The sequence below is a fragment of the Scatophagus argus genome, chromosome 14 (assembly GCF_020382885.2).
Source record: "Scatophagus argus isolate fScaArg1 chromosome 14, fScaArg1.pri, whole genome shotgun sequence".
In the NCBI taxonomy this organism is placed as follows: domain Eukaryota; kingdom Metazoa; phylum Chordata; class Actinopteri; family Scatophagidae; genus Scatophagus; species Scatophagus argus.
This window is the reverse complement of record NC_058506.1, coordinates 19,091,417-19,119,091: the sequence shown is the minus strand read 5'-3', so window position 1 is coordinate 19,119,091 and position 27,675 is coordinate 19,091,417. Positions and strand designations below refer to the sequence as shown.

Sequence of the window (27,675 nt, the reverse complement as noted above, 5' to 3'; positions counted from 1 at the left end):
GGTTCCAAACAATTTGGCTGCAAACAGAAGTGGATCAAGGGGCAACCTGACTTCCCACAGGCTGCACGCTATAGTTACACTAGGAAGACATACTGTGTGCTTCAGCTTCTTATATAGTATTCTTTGTATTACTATACATTATCAGTATTTTGTTCTTTGTTTTAGCATGAAAACAAAGCAAAAACAAACATGAATAAACTTTTACCCCCCTACAAGAACAACAAGAGCATCTACTTCTCCCCATCACCTAACCCTAACCCTAACCCTAACCCTAACCCCTGAAGTAAGGCCAACTTACCTCTGAAATAAACGCCCACATGCTGACCCTTAAAATGGGAACAACTTCTCCCTCATCATCCCCAAGTAATTCCTCTTTTCCATTTCATGTCTTTTGTTTTTTAATTTTCATCTTTTTCCGTTTGCTCCTTTCGCAGTCGTCTCAAACATGCTCAAGATCTTTGGTGATGTGCTGATGTTTGTCATTAACAAACGTCAGAAAACATCCAGACCATTTCTTTACTGCTCAGATTTAAGACCTTTACTGTCATTCAAGTTTCAATATACAACTTAAATGATTAATTCCTGGAATTTATATTTCTTATCAACTGGGATGGAGTTTGTTATCCTCCTGCTGAGTGTTTTTCTCACTCAGAGGGTCAGTTTTGATTTTTTCCTTTCTGATGAAAAGTTTTTCTGGGTGGTTTTCCTGTGTTAAAATTGAAGGTTTGAAATCTCTGCGTTAGCGGAAGTTCTTTTTGTAATTTGTAAAATTTCCCGTCTTAAAATGAGCAGGTTTTGTCTCAGACTGAAAGGCCAGACCACGAAAGAGTTCACAATGGTGAAATCGAATCAAGCAGTGAAACAGCAGTAATTTTCCTTGTTTCCAAGGTTTTATTCAGCGGCTCCACAGACTTCAGCGCCGTCGGATCAAGAATGTGGAACCTTTAAACACTCAGAGACAAAAGACTGCAGCAGCTGAGGCAGTTTGATTTTCTTCTGACTTCAAGAGTGTGCAGAAGGTAAAAGTTAAAATATGATCAAGTTTGAAACTGAGGTTTGCATTAACTCATCTTATGTTTTATTGGTCAAAAATGTGCACTCAAAATATATAAACACAACACTTTTGTTTTTGCTCCCGTTTTTCAAAAGTTCAAGTCAAAGGCATTTTAAGCACAAATTTGGTCAAATCTAAATCAGTGAGGACTTGATCCCCTTCCACCCACCTGACAGGTGTGGCACATCAACATGCTGATTGAGCCACATGATTAACGCACAGGTGTGTTGTGGGTAAGTCACAATAAAAGGCCACTAACATGCAGTTTCCTCTTGATAGAAGATATTTATCAGGCACTGAACTGTGGGCTGATCACGTGTTGTAGTGGTGACGAAGTACGAAAGAACGTAATACTGAAATGCTCAAGTGAAGTGAAAGAAATGCCTCCCTTTAAGCTTTAATATCGATTTAATTTAAGAGCAATAAACAAAAACATGACGAGCGTTAAACCTTTTAGACACTATATCCTAACTGAAAGTCTTTACTCAAGAAAGGAAGATTTCTGAAAAGACACTTAAAACTTGATTCAGAATCATGTTTTTTGCATGTTGGGCCAATTTTATTTTAAGACTTCTTGCATTTTCAAGAACGTTTACCCCACTTGAGAATGATTGATTTCTCTCTCTGAAGAGAGAAAGAAAGGGAAGAAGGAAAGGGAAAATTAAAAGAAAAGAGTTCAATTGAATTCACTAAAGGCAGAGATTTCTTGTTAATTCACATTTATAGATACGGACTTTGGACAATAATAAGATGAATCATGACATGATATAAGCGTAGCTCACCTCGCTCGGGGAGGGGGTTGTGGTGATGGAAGGGCAGGCACATGTTTCCTCCTGACCACATGGAGCAGATGACATATCAAGCTTAATATTAAACAGTTGAGTCAAGTGCTGATGGAGGAGAAAATCCCAGCAGTTTGCTGTCGTTTCCTTTCTTTTGTTTTGTTTTTACTGTTTGGTGCTTGGATGGAAAAATGTCAACCAGTGCCAACAGTCATGCTGGGTATCAAATTGTTACCAAGGAAACTTCATAATTTTACCATCAATGTCAAGACCTTTTTGAATAAATAAATGGCCCCCTGTCAGCTACAGGACTTCATACCTTTTACTCCCGGAGCTGTGAATAGAAAATTTAAAGGAAAAGGTTCAAGTCAAGTCACGTACGCTCTGACACGCTGCTCAGCAGAGGAGGTAAATATTCTGTCAAATCAGTCGGTGCGCTCCGACTGCTGTGGGACAAAAACGACAAATTTAAAAGTAAACCGTCTACTATGTTACAAACATGTGAGCACCTAACAACATGTTTTCTCACTCTGTGAACCGGTTTGCCAGTCTGTTTGGTGATAACATGCTCGCCTAGTGGAGCGATAACCGAATCTCGAGTCAAAATGTGAAATCTGTTTGGAAAACACTGACATGTGAACGCTGAGAAGCATCCATGAAGCTGTCTCTCTCTATCCTTTTTATGACCCGTTTGCTTGTGGAAGCAGCATTGAATGGCCTCTCTTTCCATTACATAACGGTGCAGTCTGAATCATCGTCCTCAAGGTGTTGGCCTCCGTGGTGAAATGCACATCTTTAAAATCGTGGTGCTCGTTTTCGCTTGTGCAATCTGTCTCTCGGATTTCAGGAGGCCAAGAAATGTGAGAACACGTAATGTTCATCTGTGAATCATCCGCGTGAAGCCACCGATGTAATGTATCATATATCAAACAGAAATGGACAATGACAACATGATTGACTGAACCAATTTGGTTAGGAAAAGAGATTTTCAGCTTGTGAAACGCTCATGATATTTAATCTGTAGGATTCGTTTTGGTTAAGTGTCGGAAGAGATCATGATTTTCAATTACATTTCAATGAAAAAAAACAGTTCCTTTTTTAAAATACTATTTCCGATTTGCATACACGGACACAAATTTTTCATCTTTAACTTGCACAAGAATCTCATTAAACTAAACTTAAACTAATTGATACTGATCTGCTCCTCCTTCTAAAGTCTTAGGACAATTCACTTAACACAACACAAAAATTGTCTGGCATTTTGTTAATTAACTTCTGCACAGACTCTGGCTCTAAATGACATCACCGGAATATGATGGCAGCGCTCATGTGGGACATTTTGGGTCCATTTTGGTACAGTGGGAGGAAGATTTATATGTCAGTGATCTCAGTTCAGTTGTTTGTTCTTCATCACGGTCCATTTGAAGTCAGTGACACAGATGTGGCTTGGAAGCACAGAAATACAAAGCAATCTTTCCTGTGCAATAATCATCTGTTGATTTACTTGAGTTGAGTATTTAAGAGATAATCCAGAGGCGCTCGTGTTCGTGTCCTATGACTCGGGTGGCCAATATGGTGGCCAGGCTTTGGTCCATCGCAAGGACAACCACCCAGATCCCTGTTCACAAAAGGAAAAAAAAACCCAAAAGCTCGAGGAAACGTCATTCATGAGCAACAGCGTATTATGCTTTTAACCAACTGCCAATCCCGACCCTTCCCCCTTTTGATTTCATGATAATAATTGGCTGCAGCATTATTATTGAGGCTCTCCACCTTGATGAAAGCCTGAGCTGGAAATGAGTGCAATCATTTAAAGCCATTATTACCATCATTTTGTGGCAGCAGGAAATGAGCAGGGCTGAGAGGATGTGACATTTAAACAAATTGCTCCAGTTGTTGCTCTCCGTCTGAGGCCATGAAGTCAAACGTGGCTCTGCAGTTTCAAATTTGATGATTGTAATTGATGATCTGTTTAAAGGGTGACTCAACAGCGAGTCGCCTGCTGCAGGGTGGAAACCTGCTGCTGCACTACTTGTTTGAGGGCGTTTCACTTCAGACCACACGATTAATAATGCGAAGCTGGTTATTCAACTGTGCATCACTGATTGTTCACATCCACAGTCTCCATGTTTGACTAATTAATCAGACTCAAACGCAGATCAACCACAACTGAATCTCGTAAACAGAACTACAAGCCGCACCTACAAATGTAGAACGTTTTCTACCGATTCTCAAATTACTATTCTCGGTCCAGGATTCTAGAAAGGAAATTTTGTCCTACAATTAACCACCAAGTCTTCACGACGTGTCTCTCAGAGAAAGACACAGTGAGAATAATTCAGCATGAGGTCAAAATGGAGGGTAAAGAGGACGTCTACTGTAATTTTCGGACATTCTTTGTTCCATTGTGTTTAAAAGCGTCAAGGCGTCTTCAATCGCGCGAGGAATATCAAAAATATCGGAAGAAACTCTGAAGAAAGCAGTGGTCATTAAGGAAACAACGCAAAGGAACTTTTTCTCTTTCGAGAATGAAGACAGATCTGGTGTTGTGACTTTCTCTCAAGTTGCAGCAGAGCAGGAAGTAAAAGGCCACATCACTCATAAGATGACAGTGAGTTTATTGCTAACACACTGCACTATATGGACACCTGGGATTAGTTTCCGTTTGAAACTGACCAAACACAGGTGGAACATTAATGAATCTGACCAAACAAGGACAGAAAACCATTGCAAACATCTGTGTTTGTGTTTGTTGGTTTTATGGCACACTACATCCACTGCCACTTACTGTTTACTTGTATTTGAAGTTTCAAAATCTTGATTTACTGTGTGAGTAAACTGTTGGGTATCCTTCATATGAGGAGTAGTGAATGAGTGAACAAGGGAGTGATTTCAGACAGGGCATACAACAACGGTTTGTAGATCGGGATAGCAATGGATCAGAGATCCTCAATTAACTATAACTCTTGACTCTTAATTCTTGAATCGTCACCAACTCAAACAGGAAATTCTTGAACTCCAGACTCAGAACTCAGTAAGTCCATGGGCTCAAAGGACTGTGGAGACACGGACACAGGTTGTGTCTCAATTCGGGGGACACATCCCTCTATGACCATGACCAATCTAATCGGGCCATATCAAAACAGATCGGCAGTTCCTGTTTACATCCCCTGCTCTTCCTGCTCACACATCCAACAGGTGTACACTTCACAACCCAGAAAAGAAGGCCACACTTGAAGGAGTCTTTGAAATGGCACAGTTTTGGTCTTCGAATGCAGCTTTAGAAGGATGAGACCCTTGTATTCAGATACAATTTTAGACAGACAGCAAACTTGATAGAAATCCACAGACCTGGTCAAAGATTTCTAATATGTGAGTCGAACAAAGAGTTTCAGAACCTCAGATATGAGACTCCAGGACCAAACCAAAAATCATTAACTGGGCTGACTTGTTAATCCTTGTTAGTCAAGTGCACTGACTGTTTAATGACAACATGTCATATCTGCTTTCACTTTACATTTTACTTTCAGCCAACGGTACAAAAGTCATAATCCCAGTACGCCTACAAACAACAGAGTCACGTTGAGCCTTTAAGTGAAGTATTTCAGTTTTCACTAAACATTAACTGCATGGTGCCTTTGTAGGGCACCGCTGCAAGAATCCCCCGTTGTGAAGCATTTTTTGTGAACTTTGATCAAACACAATAAGAGTTAGGAGGAAAGAAAATTGAAATCTTTTGAAATGAAGGACTCTTTTTGAGGTATTTGTTATGTGGTAGTTTGTTTTGGTGCCTGATACCAATGCCAGCAGGGGCACTGACATATCATACTTGGAGAATCTGAGGGCTTAAAAATATCTGAGCTTCCTCTTCGCTTCTATCACATCGAGTGTTTCTAGGAAGCCTGTCTCTTCTGCTACAGAGACGGACCGAGATGAAGGGAAATAAGAGACTTGTTCTGAGGCAGAGATGACGGCAGGAGTGGGAGTCAATGGTAGTAAAGAGAAAATGAGGATGCAGAGGAGAGAATCAAGGGAGGAGGAAGTAAGAGGAGGAGGAGAGACTAACTGAGGGAGTAAACAAAAATCTACAGTTTAAATTAAAGCTCTCCCTGATTGGCATATGCAGATGTTTAGGACCACTTTATAGCTGAGAGAAGCAGAGGAGAAAGAACAGAGGTAATCTGATGAATGATTCATGTGAAAATCTCATGGGTTAGCACAGAGGTCAGAAGAGTAGCGAGATCAGAAGGCCGAACGGCGTCGGAGAGTGCTGCTTCATACAGATCATAACATAAAACACCAATGACCGACTTATTTTAATCAAGTTCTGTTATAAATGGAGTGTATCGCGGTGTGAAGAGGAAGAATTCAGATGAAGATGCATGTTTAGAGATGTTAAAAGTTGTGATCTCATGGTTGTCACCGACACCCAAACCCCACAGCTTATAGTCTTAATTTATTTATTTAATTCAGATGTTAAATTTCTGTTCCAGCGATTAATTAAGTGTCATCTCATTCTGTCTTATTGCTCCTGTTAAACTGGGGAAGAAAGCTGAGAATCCTGTACCCGGTCCACCAGTTGCACTCGTTCATCAGGGACAGGGACTTCATCAGGTGAAGTTCCTGTTCTGATTGTATGAATCTTATCTGATGAATTCTTTGATTTCTTTCCAAGTCACTGATCCTGTGTTGCGCTTCAGCTTTGTTGATATTCGTCCCACTTGGCTGTCAACATGCAACTGGAGACATACATTGAATTTCCCTCTGGATCAATAAAGTGTCTATCTAGACTAACTGAGAAATATGATGACTTGGGACTTGACACTCTGACCTAAGACCAAAGGTTGAATTGTTCGTACTTTTTAAAAAACAGAAATCAGTTTGGCAATGTGATGCAATTACAGCTGAATCCTGAAGCCGTGTAGTGAGTTTTAAACTTTTCTTCTTCTTTTTTTAAATCTTCAAACTTTATTGTCATTATATTTTTTTTTTTACATACACTGAAATTCTTCTCTGCATTTGACCCATCACTTGTTGAACACACATGCAACATGCAGTGAAACACATAGGAGCAGTGGGCTGCCATATGAGGGCGGGGGGTGGCGCCTTGCTCAAGGGCATGTCAGCCGTCAAGCCGTCGACCCGGCGACCCTTCTGTCACAAGTAATAACTAAATTGATGATATGACTTCAGGTATTCGTGATAAACAGTATCACAGCTGTATATCCTTTTTTTCTGTACTCCACAAATGATTGGAAGGATCCCAGCGGGTGAAGATGTGTTTATTTAACATGGAAAAAAAGACATTTGTCACAAAGCTTAAAAGAATGCTGATTAATTTGTACATTAAAAAGAAACTGTTTTTATAAATGACACAAATAAAGGTTTGTAGCAAAGACGACAACGACAAAAGCAGCATGTAAGAAAATGCAGTCCGTGTACTCTCGGTTCTCTGGCCAGCTTTGTTTTGGTTTGAGCTGGGAAAACGTGCTCTAACGTCACGAACACGGCGGCAGCGAAGGTCACCGCGTGTTCTTTTGTAAGTGTTAATACTCACAGTCCTTGAGAGGAGACAAGCTGCGAACACAGTCTTGGAAAAATCAGAGCAGATAAAAGAGGAGAGGTCTTTGTGGGCAACAGATAGTTCCCGGGAGCCATGGCAACAGCAGACTGGCACAATAGGTTGCTCAGTCACAGAGAGAGGAGAGGAGGGATAAACAGAATGAGAGGGTGACACAGAAAAGAGGAGGTATAGATGAAAATACAGGCAGATGAAAGGTAGAGCAACAGCTGTGCTTGTTGCTCATCCTCCTTCGTGTTTTTCTCCTCCTCTGCTGATCAAAAGAACCTTGACTCAATTTGCTCCAATATGACACCGGCATACCTCTGGGACTCGACAGCACTGGTTTGAAATGGTGTGTAACCTCCTCCGTTATCCACACATGAGGCTGAAAGCCACGATGCTGGCAGCCTTTGAGTGGCAGCCTTTGCCCACAGAGCTGAGCGGAGAATTGAACCCCTGACGCCGTTGCAGTACTTTAACCCTCTAAAGCTCTACTTCTAGCGGTGTTGCTGTAAACACTGAGCAACACGTAGACAGGAAGTCTGTCTTTACAGATCTCCTGCACGAAGGGCCTGCAGAGATTAACCTCCAACTTGCTGGCTGGGTACACTCCTCCAGTGAGCGTCCACATCTACACGGCGGTGCTCCGACCCAGCAAGGGAAAGGCGGTTGGCAGGCCACAGCTTGGCTCCAGCCCCCTCAGTCCATGGACTCCATGAAGCCCCTGCAATCCTCCTTGGAACTCCTGTATCCCTCCTTGGAGCCCTTGTGTCCCTCCTCGAAGTCCTTGTAGGCCTCCTTGGAGTCCTTGTATTCCACCTCGGAGCGCATCATGATGAGTCCTGGGCTCGCGGCGGGGCATGGTAGCCATTGCAGCGGCAGTCTGCATGGAGCAGGCCCCCGGCGGGGTGAGGTTGTTGTGGTTCAGGTCCATGTTGGACAGGAGATGACCCAAAGAGTCCCAGCGCTGGGACGAAGGCAGCCGTATGAGGGAGGAGTAACCTCGCTCAGGGAAGACAGTCATCACAGGCGGCTTGCTGGTCTCAGATGTGAAGACCGGAGCAGGATCCTGGTATTCCCTGGGAGGAGGCGGCTGCGGCAGTGGTGGCACAGTTCGGAGCGGGGCAGGCTTCAGGAACGTGCCCCCCCTCGGATCTGCCAAGACCTCACTGTAAGGTGGAGGAGGATCCTCCATCAGAACTGCCTCCTCATAGCAGGGTGGCTTCCCAAATACATCTGTGTCTGGAAAAAAAGAGGATACTGCAAATTAAACTCATCCTGGTATGATTTTAAACCAGACGGGTTTAACACATGTAAAACTTTCCCACAGTCTCTCTCTTTCTCTCTGAGGTTGAAAATCAAGTTGCTCCACTTAGAGCTCCCCCTAGAGGTCTGGAGAACTTCGGTTGCATTGTTTTCTTTGCATTTCTTTTCAGGGTTTGTTTGTTTCTGGATCTGCTGACGCTGAATTTGTTGCGTGCAGAATGTGTCCTCATTAGCAGCACATTTCAGTCATTACGCAATCTTGGACAATCTGGCGTATTAGCTGGGTGAACAACTTTTAATGTAAAAAAATGGGCACCTCATTTTCTAGTCACAACTGAACCCCCATATGTGTTCCACTGTGGGAACAAAAACCATCACTTTTAGTTTCTCTGTCTTTCATTAAATATTTCTCTCACACGCTTTCATTTCCTCCATCACTCGCTCCTATTTCAGGCGCTCTTGTTCTCCATCTTTCGGCCTCTGATGATGACTTCATCGTTTCGTTCTGGAGGAGCTGCAGTGCAGCACGTTGCGCAACAAGATACAAATACGCATAAAATACAGTTTCATCAAACAGTCATTCATTCGTGTTTATTCAGACAGTAAACAGGGAAACCTCCCATTTAGACCAGTCTGGATGTGTTCAGTTTTATCAGGGTAAACAGTCCACAGCGTGCTAAGTACTTTCTGCTGACAAACCCCATGATGAAATATATGTTATATATGTGAAAATTACAGGTACATGACATATAAATGTGCCGATGATGATTCATACAGTAGGTGTCTGAAATCTCCATTTGTGTCTCACTAATGAGTGTCTGGTGTGTACGGAGGAGTGAATAAAGAAGGGATTTCAGCGTGGATCGTGTTTAGGCCTGTTGTGGTCTGACATTATGAGGAAAATAGTTTTCACTGAAATGTATTCAGCTTCGTTTACAACAGCTACACAATCTGCTGAAGCTCAAGGCCAAGTGATTCACAGAACAGGCTTAAAAAAATTATTTCACTTGACAGAAAACAAAAAAGTAATCTTGTCTGCATTAAATTTCTTTCAAAAAATATTTTCTGTTGCAAATTAGTTGCATGTAAGCGTTTGTAGGAGACAAAGTTGTGAGAATGTCGAAATTTTCTGCAGGTTCTCTGAAATCTGTCGGTGACACATTTCATGACGGATCTGCACTTTGTGAGCACAGCAGTCAAATGAAAGCCCTGACGAGATTGGATCGTTCACACCTGCTGCTAATTACCCAGAAGGAACCAAACCCTGTTTATATTTACAGCCAGAGAAATGTTCAGACTGATTCAGACAAGTTCAGCGTCAAAACACCTGCACAAGTTTTTTCTTTCTTTTAAGCTTTTAGTGAATGCTGAGACATGAATCATAGCCATCAGGCTTCAGTCAAGTTTTCTTTTCTTCCAACAGAGTCAATTTCCCATCATTGTGGTTGAACACAAAACGAAGCTCTAAATCATTAAGCTTCAGGTGTGGTACGGTTAGAGAATGATGACATCTGTTACGTGATACAAATTAGTTTGACATTTTCTTCTGGGTGGCATTAAATAAAAACAAAAAAACAGCAGAATGTGTTAGCTTAACTGCTAAAAAACAAGATACAAAAGTATGACTGGGAAAAAGCAAAACAACAAGCTCACTCCTGCAGCATTTCTAAAATACATCTGACCTGACAGGGAGCCCGTGGGCATAATGTAAGATGGTGGAGTCTATATTTCAATGTTTTGTCAGTATAAAGGAAAAGATTTCTGGCCTGATAAAACAGCCTAAGGCTGCAAACATCAGTCTTTTTGGAACAACTGAACACAGTTTCTATTTCCAGACTGATGAATCTGCCCAGATTGTGATCGATATGTCGAAATGCTGCACAAATGCTCCTGCTTTCAGAGAAAGACTTCACTGGACCTGAAATATTAACAGGAACTCGTCTTCTCAGCTTCACAGGCTCTTTTGGAGAAAAGAGAAAGTTTGCACACTAAAATTCAACTTTTATATCCATGAAAAAATGATTTATATTCTTTAAGATGATGAATGAAATATTAAATCAGAGAACGCAACCGCTGAATTTAATATGAAGAGGTCTCACTCTGCTGAAATGCTCGTGGATACACTGATGCTTCTCTTACCTCATAAACAATCTTTGGCTGAGTAAACCAGAGTAAACTGGACCACACACAAGTTTTATTCTGTCTTGCCGTCAAAGTTACTCTCAGAATTAATGTTACTGTTAATTAGCAAAAGCTGGTGATGTTTGTCGTTTAAAAGTGGAAATAGAAAACTTTCTTTGCTTAAACTTCAAACTTCATCAAATTTTTAAAAAATTAAAACATAATTTATTAGTTCCTCATGAGCTTCACTTTGCTGTTCTGTTTGCCACTGGGCGAGATGAGCAGCTTGACTGGGCACAAGTCAGTGTATTTATTTGTATTTATCTTTCTTCTTTTCTTCCCATGTTCTGACCATCACACTGGTGGATAAAACATGAAAAAGTGCCCTTTGAGCTGGTGGCCCTGCGCTTCATTAGCCTGCGTGACCCACTGACTGTGAGTGTTGACTGAACCGCAGACAAAGCATTTTCATCTAGAAAAGTAGTTTTGCTTTGAATCACGGCTTCAGCTTTGTTTTAAGGCAGCCCGGATGCTAACACTTTGAGAGTTAAAACAAATAATTTGCTTGCCATGTGGTCCACTGTGCTGCCTAACTTAACTCTGTCTACGCTTATCAGTGACCAACATTAACGTCACTGACGGGTGAAGTGAATAAAATGAATCAGCTGTTTACACTGCAGTGTTCTGCTGGGAAACGTTGGATTCTGGCCATCGTGTGGATGTTCTCTGACACACCTCACCCACCTAAACATTGCAGAGCAAATACACCCACCCCTCCCCATGGTAAGAGCTCTTCCCATCAACACCAGCCCCCTCCCACCCCCCCTGCTGGTCAATGTACCCCGTCACATTTCGAAAACAGCTCAGGAATGTCTCAAGGACCACAAAAGCGGCCTGCAGACTCTGCAAAGCCCAACCTGATCGACAACCTGTAGGTCACCTCCCACCCCTGAGGCCTCACGCTCAGTGCACAGGACACAACATTCTGATGACCACAAAATACCCGCAGAGGTCCTGTGTCACCCGACAGGTCAGAACTGTTTTGGTAGACCTACAAAATATTAAGCAGGAGGCTTTAATGTCGCGGCTGACTGGAGTCTGACTGCATCCTCCGCTGTGCGAACCTCCTGGATAAAATGGCTGCAGCCTCCCGTAGTTTCCTGTCAGCGTTCCTGACTGCGGCTGCTTTGACGACACACGTTGCTGTTCAAGTTTGCTGTGACACCAGCGAGCCACATCATATAGCTCAGCTTGAACCTGTTCACAGCCACAGCAACAGGAAATCAAGGTGGTGTGAATCAACAGCTGTTTGTTGAACTGTTGCCTTGGTGCCGCATGTATTTATAGATGCAAATGTGTGTGCGTTTGTGTTGAGCACACCTGGCCAAAATCCATCCCTCCTCCGACGAGGCTCTCAGATACCTACAGGATCAGACTCTCATTGTTTCTCAGATCTGTCTAAAGTCCCCCCAGTCGATCTGCGTGCTGTAAACAATGCTGCCAGCTGCTTTAAAAGGACAGCTTTAAATACATTAAACGATGTGAGCACGAACACAGCGGACTGATGTTTCTACTGGGAGGGCTTTCGTCTGAAGCGGCAGCCAATTCTCTGAGCTACGTGCGATGCAGTTATTACATTACAAACACGGCGCTGAGTGTACAATCTGTGACAGCCGCTGGAGAAAACACTGCGATCGTAGTTGCCGCGTTGACTTACAGGATTAACACGACTGAAGGGAAACAGCGCGTGTGCTTCATTTCACTGGTTTTTAGATGCTCAGGATTTACCTCACGTCTTTCCTCTCCTCACCTAATCTCCTCTCACCTCACTTCACCTCATCTCCTTGTCTTTCTTGTCTCATGCTTCTTCTCATCATTTCAGTTCCCCGTTTCTCATCGCTAACATCTTATAGCTCACATTTCACCTCATGCTTCTCCTCGTCTTTAATAAAATACCATGTCTCTTCTCTTTCTCCACTCATCTCATGGTGTCATATCTCCTCTCTGGTAACCTCATCTCGTTCCTCATCTCCTCTTGTCTCCACATCTTTCTTTTCATTTCTCGTCTAACCTCATCTCAGTTTGTGTTGCATCTCATCTCATTTCATCTACTCTCTCTCACATTCTCTTTTCCATCTCTATTTTCTTTAGGCCTCTTTCTCCCTCGTGTATCCTCTCATGTCTAATCTCCTCGTCTCACTCCTCTCCTCTCTAAGCAGATCAACCGGGAAATCTCAGTTCACGTGTCGTTTTACCGTCACGGTTGCTATATGACTGAGGCAAAACCGAGAGAAGAAACTCATTTTGGTTTCGACACTCTGCAGAGAAGGGATCATCACCCACCGCTGGTCTGAACCGGGCGACTCATCGGATCTGCTTCCGGTGTGAACGTCCGGTGCGGGTCAAGACTCGGATACAAAAGCCTGTCGGAGGAAGACATGCTGGCCGTGTGGGATGACAGATGAGCGATGCATGAAATCTGTTTCTGGAGCCAAACTCCTGTCACAGTTTCAGATCTTTTGCCGTCAGCATCTACTCCTCTCTGCTGGACCGAATCACGACCTTTAGCTTTCAACTGAGGAATGAAGCCACTTTGAGAGCAGGGCTGTTAAGATGTGGATGTCAGTGGGTCCAACACTTTGGTTCACACTAAAATATCTAAAAAAAAATAAAAATAAAAAATAATGTGGGCTGATACAACAGTCCTGCAATAAATCGGCCCTCCGTGAAGGTTTTAAAGTTCCGTTTTGTTGAAACTGTTTTAGAGACGTGTTGATTTCAGCGGTGCGATCATTTTGGAGGCAGTTTGCTGAGTTGTGCTGAGTTACACTGACTCACGTGTCTATTAATTTGTTCATTTACATCCACGAGATGAGGCCAAATAACTGAAATGCCTCCCTGTTTAATAGAAAACGACTGAGCGGCAGCACAATCTGCAGTCTCTCAGAGAAGGTTTCCAAAATAACTGAACATTAACAATATAAATTAACGCCCATCTGTCTCTAGTTCTTCTTGGTTGGCTGTTTTTGAGTCAAATGAGTCTCTCTGCCTCGGCGAAGCAGCTCCTGGTTTTTCTCTCCGTCCTCCACTGAACTCAGCTGGTCGGCACCTGCTTCTCTTTTAGCTCTGCTGCTGCCTGGATACTGAACCTCTTCATCAGTCTGCTTTGTGACTGACACTCCAGCAACCTTTTGTTTTATCCCTCACTGTCTGTCTGCACTCATTAACCATCTTTGACAGCAGCTTGATGCTCTTTTACTCTTTCAGTGCAGCGATTACAAAAACTGGAGACGTGAGACAAAAAGCTGTTGCAAACAGCAGTCTTCTGTACATACTGATGCTCAAGAGACACTCACAGTTTGTTTCATCGCCTCCTTCACTGACATATGAGATGCATGTGCTTTGACTTAATCCTGCTCAGCGCCGACAACAATGCACTCACTGCAGTTGCACTTTTCTTTTTTTTTCCCCATGTCAGACATCTTTACAATTTAAGAGGCTTGTGAAAGTGCTTTTCTAGCTCTTTAAGTTGGAGCTTGAACTCCTGAAAAGGAAAGTTGCCTCGTCTTTGCATCTGCCAAGAGGGTGAAGCAGAATGAGCCCAAAACTCATGAATGAATTTCCATAAAAAATGTTGTACACAGTAACTTTGGTCTGAGGAACGATGGGCAAGTGAGGTGAGAAAAAAGGAGCATTGAGGACTGCAAAGGACTGCAAATAGGAAACAGCTGAGGTGCTCTTGAGCAAAGCACTGTGAAGTGAGTGCAGCAGTGAGGCAGAGTGTTGATTAAAAACAGCCTTCAAACTCACTGAATCTGCTTCCAGATGTCTGAACCATCACCAAAACAGTCTGCTTGCAGGTGATTCTGTTTCTTTTTTGAACAGCATCAAAACTTCACTGGAATCTGGGTTTACTTCACGACGAAATGTTTTCCAAAAACAAAAATTTAAGAATGATGAATCATCTCAGCGGTCCCAACACTTTAGAGCATTTTCACACAAGCCTCGGCTTTCGGCTAACTGACGCCTCAGATTAGCTTTGGCTGACTGAAACGCTTTACGGGCACGTGAGCGGCGGTCAGTATCTGTTTCTGGAATCACATGAGGAACTCAAGACGGAGACCTGAGCAGAAAGCCCCCCCACCCCACCGTCTGTCGCCCAGCTAACGCTGACTCTACGCTCGGCCTCTGATCGTCTCTTTCTTCTCGCCTTTCTGTCTCTTTTTTAGTTTAGGCCGGCCGTGTTGTTGCTCGCTCCGTCACCGCTCGGCCTCCACAGTCACCACCCACGTCTCAGCGGCAGCTGTCACCGTGAACGCTGGGAGGGAAGGAGGGAGGTGGAAGCTGGGAACTGAGGAGTCTAAAATAATCTGACACAGCGCATAATGTGATCCTCCTCCTGTCCTCTGCTTCTCTGTCTGCATCTGAACTGCTCGCATATGTGAGCGCTGTGAGTTCACGTGTTTCTTCTCTGTTTTACTTGATGTAGCAATGAGTCCAGTTATGAATGAAATATGCTTATGGTCAGTCAGTAAAGAGCAAATAAGGTGGGACATGTTTGGTATTTGTTGGTGAACTGACACTCAGCAGTAGAGAAGTGATTAATGCTCTGCTCCAGAGGAGAGTTTGCTGTTGAGACTAATGGATGCAGCGGCTGACATTTTGAATGCTGACTGCTAAAGTTTGAAGAAAGGCAAAGAGAGGAAAACACTCGGCTGTTTCATGCACCATCCATCGGAAAGCTTAAAGCCAAAGACGGCTGAATCTGCTGGTGGGCAGCTCCGAACAACGAAAAGAACAAAAAACACAGGATGAAGTCATGACAAGTGTTTTTAACTTGAAGTGACCTGAATCAGCAAGTAAATGCAGAATCTTCACTCCTAACACCAGCAGCACATAAAACCCAGGAAACAGCCACCGCCTCACGCCGACAGTCACTAAACCTCTCGCCTACTGGCTTTTTATATGTTGACAAGATGCCAGAAATGGAAACAACCTTTCTGCACTCCACACCCAAACTGCAGACGGATGAGGATTCAGGGCTCATGCAGGTTCATGCACCAGAGTCAGACAGCAGCCACTCGTTAGCTTGTTCGAGTATGGGAATCGCTGCTGTAGGTCGTCTCAGGTAGACTCTAAACTTAATTTTAATTTAAATCTTCAATTAATTTATTTCAGAAACACAACATACATGTTGGATTTATGTTTAGTTACTGGAAACAACAAATACAATCAACATGATTATCACAGAAATGCTGTGGGGTGGCACGACAGTGCAGTGGTTACCACTGTTGGCTCATGTCAAGAGGGTTCCAGGTTCGAATCCCGGTCTGGGCCCTTCTGTGTGGACTTTGCATGTTCTCCCTGTGCCTGCGTGGGTTTTCTCCGGGTACTCTGGCTTCCCTCCCATGGTCCCAAAAACATGCACATTAGCTCAACTGGCTACTCTACATTGTTCCTAGATGTCAGTGTGTGTGCATGTGTGGTTGTCTGTCTTTGTGTGTAATCCCAGTGACTGACTGACGACCAGTCCAGGGCGAACCCTTGCCCGTAGTCAGCTGGGATAGGCTCCAGCCCCCCCGTGACCCTGACGGATAAAGCGGTATAGGAGATGGATGGATGGTTAAACGCTCTGTGATTTCATGAATCCTCAGCTGTATGTAGTTGCTTAAGGATACAAAATGTGGCGTGTCTATAAGTTGGAACTTGATGTGTTTCACCTTTTAAAATCCTCCCTCCAAACCTTTAATTGCCCCCAACTGCCTCCCAGACCCTCAGGCTCTCAGAGAGCAGACCATCCATCATTGTTCCCAAATATTTACCTGGCATGCTGATCCAGTTTGCTTGTGGCAGAGGATGAGGAACCTGCAGAGGAAGAGGCGGCGACAGGGTTTGAGGAGGGCAGAACTGTGGAGGCTCCCTGGGCAGCTGTGAAGGCGGTGGAGGAGGAGGAGGAACAGGAGGGTATCCCGCGGGATGACAGCTGAGCGGCTCCATCTCTACAGACCGCAGACATTGCTCCCGTAGCCTCTCCTCGTGGCGGCGCTTCAACCGGCGCTGCAGGAAGCTGCAGAAGCAGCAGAGCATGACGATGACGGCCCAGACCAACCAGAAGCCGGCGAAACAGGCCAGGAAGGTGTAGGTGCCCTGCGACATCACCATGGCGGTGACGGGACGGGCTGAGAGTTCCCCGCGAGGCAGGAAGAGGTGACTTCAGATTAAAAAAAATGTCACCGAAAGTGCTGATGAGCATGTAGGACGAAATCCTAGTTGGGAACTGAAAGACTAAAAGCAAGTGATAAATTTAAGTCAGTAAAAGTTCCAACATCCTTCAGAATAAACAAAAAAAAAAAAAAAAATTAGAAACTTTGATTTCTGAAGGCAGTAACTGTGGTAGGTTTGCTTCAGGATGGCAGCTCTTTCACTCAATACTTCACAAGATTCACACATTAAAATGTCTCCTGCTTTCTTGTTGAAATCGAAGGAAAATGGTATCCTTAGAGTCGGCTGAAGAAATTAAAAAACTGTCCACACAGACAGGAAATCCAATAAAATTCAGAAGAATCTGCATCCTTTCTGGAAGGGTCACATGTCTGAATACGAGACGTTCTGCAGTTAGTCTGTTATGTTTGTGTATCAGGTCTGTCTGTCAATTAAAAAGCAGCATCCTCAATAAAATGTGCAATCACAAACATTAACCATATAATTAAAATGTTTTCCTTGAAGCTGCACAAAGGACCTGAATGTGAAAACTTAACGATGAGGCTAACTGCTGTGGTAACACTGGCGTCGGCGCTTCGTTAGTCCCATCACAACCGACTGTGTGCACTTTTTTTAAATGAATTTAAGTCACAGGACGTTACCTGTTTAAGATGTAACAGCAGAAACTGGGAGTAAAAAAAAAAAAAATCTGACTTGGGTGCAAATTATGTAAGCACTGTACCACCAAGCACATTCACTAAAAATGAAAGGAAATCTTTCATGGTGCAAAAGAAAGATCAAAAATCTGGTAACTGGAGTTAAGGAGAAGGAAATCTGATCTTTCTGTATCCGTCCAGATGTTTCTGAGATCAGCTCCTCTGCAGCGCTCTTCATTTACATGGAAACATGTCCGAATCTCCCAGACCACATCTGAACTGTGCACCTTCACAGCGGTCTCAGCAGCAGTAAACATCCAACATCATCCACTAGATTCCTCTCAATAATCCTCCCAGTTTTAGCGACGCTGCCGGACTTGAAATTTCTCCATCTTTTCTGACAGAAAATAAAGTTGCACTGGCATCATCACCTTTTTTTTTTTTTCCAAGTCCAAGAGAGAAAAGAGGAAACAAAAGGTCTGTGGGTCAGAACAACTGACAGGACGTCCAATCAGACCATCAGAGGTGATGCAGGAATTCCTGTCAGACGGGTTCGTCCACCTGGTCCCTTCAGGGCTGCGGGGGACCGGAGTCGGGGGTCCGTCTGTACCTCCCGGATGCCGAATTCCTCCCTCTCAGATCCCAGCGGGACTCCTCAGCCTCACGCTGCTCTACAAAGACACACGAGGAGCAGACGAGACCATTGTGCCTGATTATCAGAGGACAAATTCAGACAATATTTTCGACACAGTGAGAACTCGCAGCAGTAAAAACAGCGCAGAGGTCGCATGCTCATAAATCTCAGCTGTTCAGGCAGGATTATGACGCTGACCTCAGGGGGTGAGTATCAGTTTCACACTTCAGAGAGCAGCTCGCACAGAAAATATTCACACTGATGTAATGAAGGCACTAAAAATGTTACAGAAGGCTCAAAAAACATGACACGTTATTCCCTATTTTTGTTCAAATCGATGAAATATTCGTTCCTGCACTGCTTTACCACAAGCTCTACAGCAATCAGAATGTTTCAGTTAGGGATGATTCAGAAAAAGGTTTCCAGATTAAACAATAAAATGGGTCATTGAAGAAAGTCCTTCAGAACAAACTCGAATGACAAAATCATCAGAAAAACCAAAGATTCGTTCGTCGTTGCCAGACTTAAAAGAGGCCTGGCGTTCGGTAGGAAACAGAAAACATGTTGACCCATCGAGTCCTCTGTGAGGAGTTACGGCTGTATGTGTTCCCTGCACTGTTTGTCCCTTCTCCCCTCCTGTCCTCTCTACCTTTGCTCAGGTGCTCTACATCCTGATTGCTCAATGAGGTGCACCTGAACTGGGAGAGAAGTTTTAAAAGCTCCTGTTCCTGAGCTGGGCTGCTGGTCTTGATGTCTCTATGGCTGTGATTTGTTTCTTTTCAGTGGACTTGATTTTGCTCTGTTTATCTTTGTGTTTTTGTGTTCGTGTTAATCAGTCCAATGGATTTGGCCTTTTTAAAGGTGTTTTTCAGTGTCTGGTTTGGGTCAGTGGTGGAGGGTTGTTCGCTCCACAAGGCCGTCTCAGAGTGTCACAGTGGCCCTGTGGTCACGTTGTTTCTTCCTAAGTTTGTGCCTCAAGCACATGTACTTATTGGGCATTTTGTGATGTGTGGTCCTTCAGTCCTTATTGTCCAAATCCACAGTTCTTTTGAATACAGGTACTTGTATCAGCATTTCTACACTGTATTATTACTAAAATAAATCATGTGAGTACTTTATTTTTCCTCCAGCTGTACATACAGCAGTACATACACTCAGTAATCTGACAGAATGATGCAGTTTCCTTCTACTGCGTTTGTGTGCGTTTTCCTAAAAAGCATTAATTCGCTGAAGGAAAAACTGAAAACATGAATAATTTTGTGTTAAAACCGCAGCAGAATAATCACACACACAAACCGCTTCTCTTAATTTGGTCCAATCTGTGCAGGATTTCTGCATCTTGATTAGCAGCTGATGTCTGCAGAAATTTTAGCTGAACCAAAACTGAGCGTGCAAAGTGATTGTGGTGTTGTTGTTTTTTTTTCTTCGCTGCAGTGAGGAGAACAAGTAAACATGTCACTCCTAAAGACAATGCAGACACTCCTCTTCCCTCAAAGTTGCAGAAAAATCAGACGAGAGCCGGTGGAGGAGAACAGAAGGTCTGCAGGACTTCGTGTCAGCGACCCCTGACAGACTGGCTTTAATTAGACTGCAGACCTCCATCTGGAGATCTGACACCCAGAAACTCTGTCTGAAGATTTCTGCTGACAGATAATTTCATATTATTTCTAGTTGTGATCTCTGATCCTGCTACAATGTGGACCGTGTCCATAATTTTATTCTAGCCTCTAAACACAAAGGACAGATGAGTCTGATGTGAATATCGTCAGTTTTGCAGGACAAATGGTTATTTTGGCCTGACGATGGCGCTAGATGGAAAGTTAAGTCATAATCAAAGTTAGTGTGATTTATTTTCTATTTCTTATCTACTTGTCTCATCTTCAGTTTCAAAGAGAGGAAGGCAGAACCGCTTCATCTCAGACCTCGTAGTTTAACTTCTGACTAGAAACTCGACTGTTCGATCAGCACTCGCTGGCTGTCTCAGTTCACTTGTCGCTGTCAGGTTAGCTTTCCGTGATGGATTCAGTTTTAGTTTCAATAAGTCAGGAGCATTAATCGTGTCTGTGGAGAAGATAAACCCTTTAATACACAGACAGGGAAGTTTAATGGCAGAAGGCTAACATCAGTGCAAATACTATCCAAATGAGCCACAACAAGCTGCACCAGTCGCATGAAATGGTACACGTTAGCTTCTCCAAAAAGCTAACATCAGTATTAGCTTTCGCTCTTGTTTATCATCTGTTTTTTGGTGGTCATCAGCTGCTGTCATGTAACGAGCCTGCAGGTGATCATACAAGGTTTAAACAAACAAACAAATAAACAATATTAGCCACTGGTCATCTTCAAACTGTCAGCAAAATGAGGGGGAAAAAACAGAAGGATTTGTTTGTTTTTGGAAAGCGGGTGAGATTATGAATGTAATATTTCACCCTGTGCTGTTTGAATGGCTCATGATGGAATCACCATCGCTTTGAAATACTCTCAGATCCTGTTCCTTTAACATCTCATGCTGTCACCACTCAGACTCATCTGAAGACCAGATATGAGTCCTCTGAGAGCAGTGACACCTCTGCCGTCTTGGAATTGAAAGTGATGAGTTCTGAGGAGTGTGTTTTTCATTTTTAATTGGACAGGATAAGTTGAATTTATAGCACGAGTGGAGCCTCAGCGTTCATGTCATGTTTTCGCATCTTCCACCTCCACGTCACCTTTGGGAGTCACACCCCTGTGTCTACTGTAATTTGAAATTGTTCAGCAAAGGTGATTCATCAGCGGAGGGTCGCACAGCTGCTGATATTTCAATCTACAGTACGAGCGCTGATCTGGAACAGAGCCCTTGTTTACTCTCCATGCTTCCTGCCTGTCTGTTCCAGTCGTCAGAGGAGCGTTCAGCAACACTCAGACCTCCACCTCCACGCCCACATGTGTACAAAAACACATGTACAGTACATTACATATTTATAGCCCTCCTTTTGTTTTTCATCTTTCTTTCATATGAACCACAATCTGATACAAGACACTCTCTAACAACAGCAATTCAAAGTGCTCTGACAGTGGACAGTTACATAAGACAGTGGGCAAAAAAGAGAGACGTTCAAATGTAGTGCAAATTTTAACTGTATCTTAAGAAAATCTGCCAAGTGAAAGGAGAATCATTTCCAGCCAGTGCTAATGTGCGATCATTAAAGAGTTGGATCGTCGACATAAGCAGTAAGCGGAGCTAATTCTCCAATTTGTGTAGGAACTATTTTCTTTACTTGTGACTGTGCAGAAGGAGATGTGTATGTACACGTGGACGAAAGGCTCACAGCAGGGTGTGAAGTAAGCTTTGCTGGCGTCCGCTTCAGCTGAGCTGAAATGTTAGTTTAGTTAGCTTAGTTAGCTTAGTTAGGTAGCCTGTCGTAATTGAGTAGATGCTGTGGATTATCTTGAAAAACCGGCTCGTGATTTTTGGAAATCTGATCTTGTTTTTGGGGTGAACTGTCCCTTTAAAAGTGAAACTCAAACTGTGGAAAACATGACGGAAACATGACTGTGTTTCTTATGAGGAAGGTTACAGTCTCCTAATGTTTTCAGTTCCTCATGTTTCGAGTAATTTCTTCATTTACGTAAACCAACTTTTCCAAATGTAAAAACTTTTTTATGGACAAATCGAGAAAGGTTGAAAACACACCTGCAGTCTACCCACAACGGACAAAATGATCCATCGATCGCTTTCCACTTCTATGGAAAGAGGTTTGGTCAAAAAGGCGCCGTGGAGACAAAACAAGTGTTTTGTCTGTATTCCACTTAAACCTTTAGTGTTAAAAGCATTTTGTGTATCCTTGAGGTCTAACAAATGTGTGGAGTGGATTTGCTTCCTCACAAAACCTCAGCGTCACTGCCTTTGTGGGCTTTACTGCTGTGTTTGCTGGCACATTCAGCAGAATGGCCTGAAACCAACAGCTGGATATGAATCTCTCTTGTGTGCATAATGAAAACAAAACATCAAGTCGATTTCACACCAAACCCATGCGGTGCATTTCAAACTAACTCTGTTGTGTTTGAAACGCTATGTGTGGAGGCTGTCAATCACACTCTACCAACCAGCATTTCATCTTAGTAAAAATTCGCAGACATTCAAAATATGAGCAATCAGAAAGAGCAGTTTATAAAGGGATATAAAATCTGTGGCTACCTATCAAGTTTCAGGTTGATTTTTCCTCATCCAGCCGCTTATCGTGTGTGGATTCGGTGTTTTGCTTCAAGGACACTCTCCAGGCCACAGCAGGCCTCTTCATCCCCTCTGGGGTTTCAGATCAGCACGTCTGTCATCACATTTCACTCTAAATTTCACTCATTTCATAGCAAAAAACCCCCACATGATCACATGAGCTCAGTGTCAGATGGAAATCTTAAGATCACAAACTTTTTTTTCCAGGAAATGAGTTTTTTATTTGTGTCCTTGTCCTTATGCTGAGCTAGTCTTTAAGGACTTCAGCTACAGAGTTTAACAGGGATTTTACTCCATGTTGGATGAACAGTGCAGGTACAAATACTTTACTGGAGTCTTTTCTTTTCCTGACCCCATTTACTTGTACACCACTACATTTCAGAGGGAAATGTGGTACTTCTGTGGTGCAATGGTATCAAGTTACCCAAAAGAGAGAAATGAAATCGCTTGACCTATACTCATGGAATCCTGGGTTACAAGAGTAACCAATAATCATATCTAGAGGAACATGTTTGCTTTTGGCTTAGCAGCTAGTGAAGATTTCAGCTTGTAAATAATGTCTTCAAATTGATCTGGGATGTTTGGACTTTTAGAAACTTGAATTACTCCGAACGAGCTGTTTGGAGCAATATTAGGTTTTCTTTTCCGCTTGTTTTTATGTTTTAAAGCCAGTCCCCCTCTGCTTCAGCGGTTTCTGACAGTGTGAAACGCTGTTTCACTGTGAACCTCCAAAAATGTTTTGTGGGCAACAAAACTTCACCTGACAGCACGGAGGTGAAGAGATAATGACTGCATTTTAGGGTGAACTGTTGCTTTAAGTAAAAGTACAGAAACCAAAGTACCAAAAATAAAAATATTCATAATGCTCACTCATTAGTACAGAATATAAAGTTTGTTGTCGTTGGTGGTGTTTTTTTATGTTATGTTATCAGTTTTAGGCACTTTGTTGAAGTAGAAATCAGCATAAAATGGAAATAATCAAGCACAAGTATATCAATACTGTTCTTCAGCACAGTACTTGAGTAAAAGTACCTCTTTTCATTTCATGATTGATCATCATGTGGTTGCACCCACTTCAGCTGTAAGTTATTTTCTTCATCAGGGACCCAAGCAGCTCCGAGTCTCTGAATTAAACTGAATCAAATCGATCCAGCTGATCGATTCTGAACTTACGCAACCGCTCGGACGCGTTGCTGTCATTAAAACGTCCCTTCTTTAATTTCCTCCACGAGGGGAAGCAGCGGGAGGTTTTTCTTTCATCCTGAGGCTGACAATAAAGACTCCTGAATGCAACCAGACAATAAACGAGCGTCTGCGGCGTGAGACATCGTTTCTACGCGGAGATCATGAGATAAGGTGAACGACGCAGGTAATAAAATACCTGAGACAACAATAACGTCGCTCCACACACACACACACACACCACAGGTCCCTGAACGTCACATTTCGTTAAGAAAGACTCACCTTTAATTCCTCTGGCGTCTTCGAGCGGATGACGCACTCAGCTCAGTTTTAGGTCCATTTTTTTAAAGAAACAAAAAGAGGGCTAAACAACACACACACACACACACACACACTTTCCAACGTGAATTTCCTGTCAGTGTGTGTGTGTGTGTCTCTCCACCGGCTCCTGCTGGATCATCGGCAGTGAGAGGATGTGAACTCCTCCGCTCCTCTTCTCCACCCTGCGCGGTGGGAGCTGCGCGTCGTGTTTTGTACGTCAACGGTAATAAAAAAGAGGTTTATCGGTTCACCTTGACAGGCTGACTCCTCCCTCCTCCTCCTCCTCCTCCTCTCCTCCGTTCAGTCCCTCCCGTCCTGTCTCATCACTGGCAGAAGGAGCTTTTCGTGACACTCAGCCCGTCCGTCTGTCTGTCTGTCTGTCCGTCTGGAAGGCGAGAATACAAATCAACCCGCCGGCGGGGCTTTTCCAGGAACTCACGACTTGGCAAAGGACGACCTCCAGAGAGACTTCTAGGTGTGACACGTGATTTAGACGAGTGTACTACATGTTTAGATCATACACGGCCGCAGTGTGACGGGAAAAGTCTTCACAATGTTAACCGAGTCCACTAAACAGTAAATCAGACCCATTTGAAAGCCAGCGATGGTCCTGATGGTCAGTCAGCTTTGTGAAGGAGGGAGATAAGGTCAGATAATCCTTTACTGAACCTCGGAGGGTAAATTCAGGTGCTGCTGCAGCACAAGGACAGAAAGAAGTACAGATAAATAAAGAGATTTTTTTTAAAAAATCAATGAAAGTATGAAATGAAGATAAGAACTGCAATAAAACAAACTATACAGGAGCACTTGAACTCGAAATTACAAGGCAAACACACACACAGAGTACCTAAAGTGCACTTCAGCTAATAATAACTTTTATAATAATGACTTTATTTTTATAGCACCTTTTTAGAAATCAAAGCGGTTTGACAGGAAAAGCTCAAGAAGACAACAGAAAGCCAAAGAAAAGGAAGAACCAGATGAAGGAAAAGTTTCAAAATCTTAACATAAACAAATAGAAATAAAGAGAATAAGAAAAGACAGCATACGAGGAAATAAATAAGAGTAAAAGAGCCACAAACAGAGCAGCTACATACTGCAGTACTGCCCCGAGTGAGGTGTGTAGTAACCAAAGTGTAAGAGTAATATGATACCATCTATAACAGCAGTATACTGTGTAATGTGTGATATAAAATACTGCATATGTACTGCATAAAGATGTGGACGTCTATCAGGCAGGAAGGGTCTGACAAAAAGGTGCATTATGGGAAATGTTAATAAAAAGGAAACAAAAAATCTGTCTCTTGTGAGTCACCGGACTTTGGGGAAGTCTGATGTGACCATAAACAGGCGGACTTCCCCTTTAAAAGAATTTCGGTATTGAATAACTAAAAGTCAGCATAGAGCAGATGCAGCTTTTAATCAGCGATGTCGAGTTACTGACAGTCACAGGTGAGCTGATATCAGGTGACTGTCGGTTTACAACACCTGCACCTCATGTATATGAAATATTCATATCATCATCACAGCAGTGCCACACACACACACACACACACACACACAACCTGGACTACGACCTGACTGCAGGATTCTTGTCCAGGTTATCGTCTTGGACCAACATGTGGTGTTTGTGCTCAGGCTGTGAGTTCCTGACCTGCAGCTGATTTGACTGTCAAACACACTGAATTCAAATCAGCGTGAGCGTTTCCGAGCGACGTCAGCTGTGTGTCAAATCCCCGCGTCGCGTCCTGTTGGAGCGACGCCTCTTCCTGACGACGGCGACGGATCTCATTGGCTCTTCATTGTCTTATCACTGACTCAGGTTGAAGGTTTGCTCGTGCTGTTCTGCATCTGTGCTGGATGTTACATTACATTAGAGATGCTGCACTGTGGCTTGTTTGTGGCCTCAATCTCACAGACTGGAGAAGCTCTTCAAGATCTTTTTGTTACCACGAAGAAACAGACCGAATCGGCGAACGTAACATGAAATCAGTAAGACTCCGAAGCAGGTTAGACTCAATCCAACTATGGAACTAAATTTCAGGAAAATCTTCAAAATAAAATTCAAGTGAATGTGGTGCATCAGAGTGAATTCTCTAGTCATGTCCAGTCCATTCCTGGCAACAGAAATTCAGCCAAATTTGTCATGTAAAAAACTTCAACTTCTACCAAAGTTAGACATTTCTACAGTTAACATGAAAACAGAGCACCAAAGAAGCTGATTAATGTTCGCCCTGAGTCACAGAGTCACGTTTTGGTCAAGTGTGCTTCCTGTGAAGTCAGCCAATCAGCACTGACGTCATTCTCCACCAATCACAGGGAGGAGAAGGTGTGATGAAACCTGCTGCTGGGATGATGATGAAGCATCTCGTGATTGACGGACCGAACGTGCTGTCAGTTCACTGTACACACACACACACACACACACACACACACACTCTCTCACACACACACAGGTTTTGATCAGTGAGTCCTTCAGCCAGTCGTTTCAGAGCCTGTTGTGATGAACACTGAGTCTGTTGTCTGGATCAGTTCCTCCGTCATAAAGATCAGTCTGTTCGTCACACACACACACACACACACACACACACACACACACACACGTTGGTCTTTTGTCCCTGTATTGCCTCCTTCAGTTTGGTCGCTTGGTGTCACACAGCTGACTGATTGTGGTAGATCCGATGACGTTTCCAGGACTGGACGATTCCTGGAAATCCTCTGAGGATTAAGTGAACATTCTGGAAAATACACTCGATATCTGTTTGAATTCAGAGAATTAATACTGCTTTTGTTGGGAGAGCAGCTAAAGCACAAAATGTTTATGTAAATGTTTATGTTTGTGTTTAATGTTTCTGTAAACATCATTTCAGTTTACACAGCAGTTTGTTTATGTTCATGTTTTTATTCGGTTTTGAAGGGCAGACATATTTTTAGCATATTTTTTAGCTACAGCAGCGGATGGTGCAGCAATGCAGTTTTGGGTACAAAAAGGTTGAGGACAGTGTTTCAATAGTGAGATACAGGGACCAAAACAAGCTCCTGACTGTGTGATTTTGTGTGTGAGCAGCTAATAGCGTCACATTGGTGGAAGTAAAACATCTGGCTAACTAAACTAAGCTAGTTAACATTACAGCTCAGACGAGGAGGACGTCATCATCCATGAGCAGATGAACGTTTCCTTCATTTTAACTAACTCCTCTTAGTTAGTTAAACATCAGCCACGGCTCACTGTGGGTCAGCTGTGGGTCAGATGGCAGACATTAAATGTAAACTATATAGACAAAAGTAATGGAACACCTGACCATTACACCGGACATCACATTCCAAATACACAGACACCTTTGTGTTTCTGTGGGAATTTGTGCCCATTCATGCTGTAGAGCATTTGTGAGGTCACACACTGATGTTGGACCAAAAGGCCTGGCTCACAATCTCCGTTCCAGTTCCTCCCAAAGCTGTTGGATGGGGTTGAGGTCAGGACTCTGTGTGGGCCAGTCAAGTTCTTCCACACCAAACTCATCCAACCATGTCTTTATGGAGCTTTGCTTTGTGCACTGGGGCACAGTCATGCTGGAATAGAAAAGGGCCTTCAACAAACTGTTGGCACAAAGTTAGAAGCATAGCATTGTCCAAAATGAAGATTTCAATTCACTGGAAGTCAGGGGCCGAGTCCAAACCCTGA

General features: G+C 43.2%; 1 protein-coding gene across 2 annotated transcripts; it reads right to left on the bottom strand.

Moving 5' to 3' along the window:
• Positions 1 to 6,714: 6,714 nt before the first annotated feature.
• Positions 6,715 to 24,465, bottom strand: LOC124070927 (proline-rich protein 7). Of its 2 annotated transcripts, none has more exons than XM_046411272.1 (3): positions 23,955 to 24,465; positions 16,609 to 18,314; positions 6,715 to 8,641 (listed from the first exon to the last, which is right to left on the bottom strand). In XM_046411272.1, exons 2-3 carry the CDS (start codon positions 16,946 to 16,948, stop codon positions 8,031 to 8,033), a joined length of 951 nt encoding a protein of 316 aa, XP_046267228.1. In that variant the 5' UTR covers positions 16,949 to 18,314; positions 23,955 to 24,465; the 3' UTR covers positions 6,715 to 8,030. The 2 variants fall into 2 exon arrangements, with proteins under 2 accessions (XP_046267228.1, XP_046267229.1); XM_046411273.1 differs by having other exon boundaries at positions 16,609 to 18,309.
• Positions 24,466 to 27,675: the final 3,210 nt, after the last annotated feature.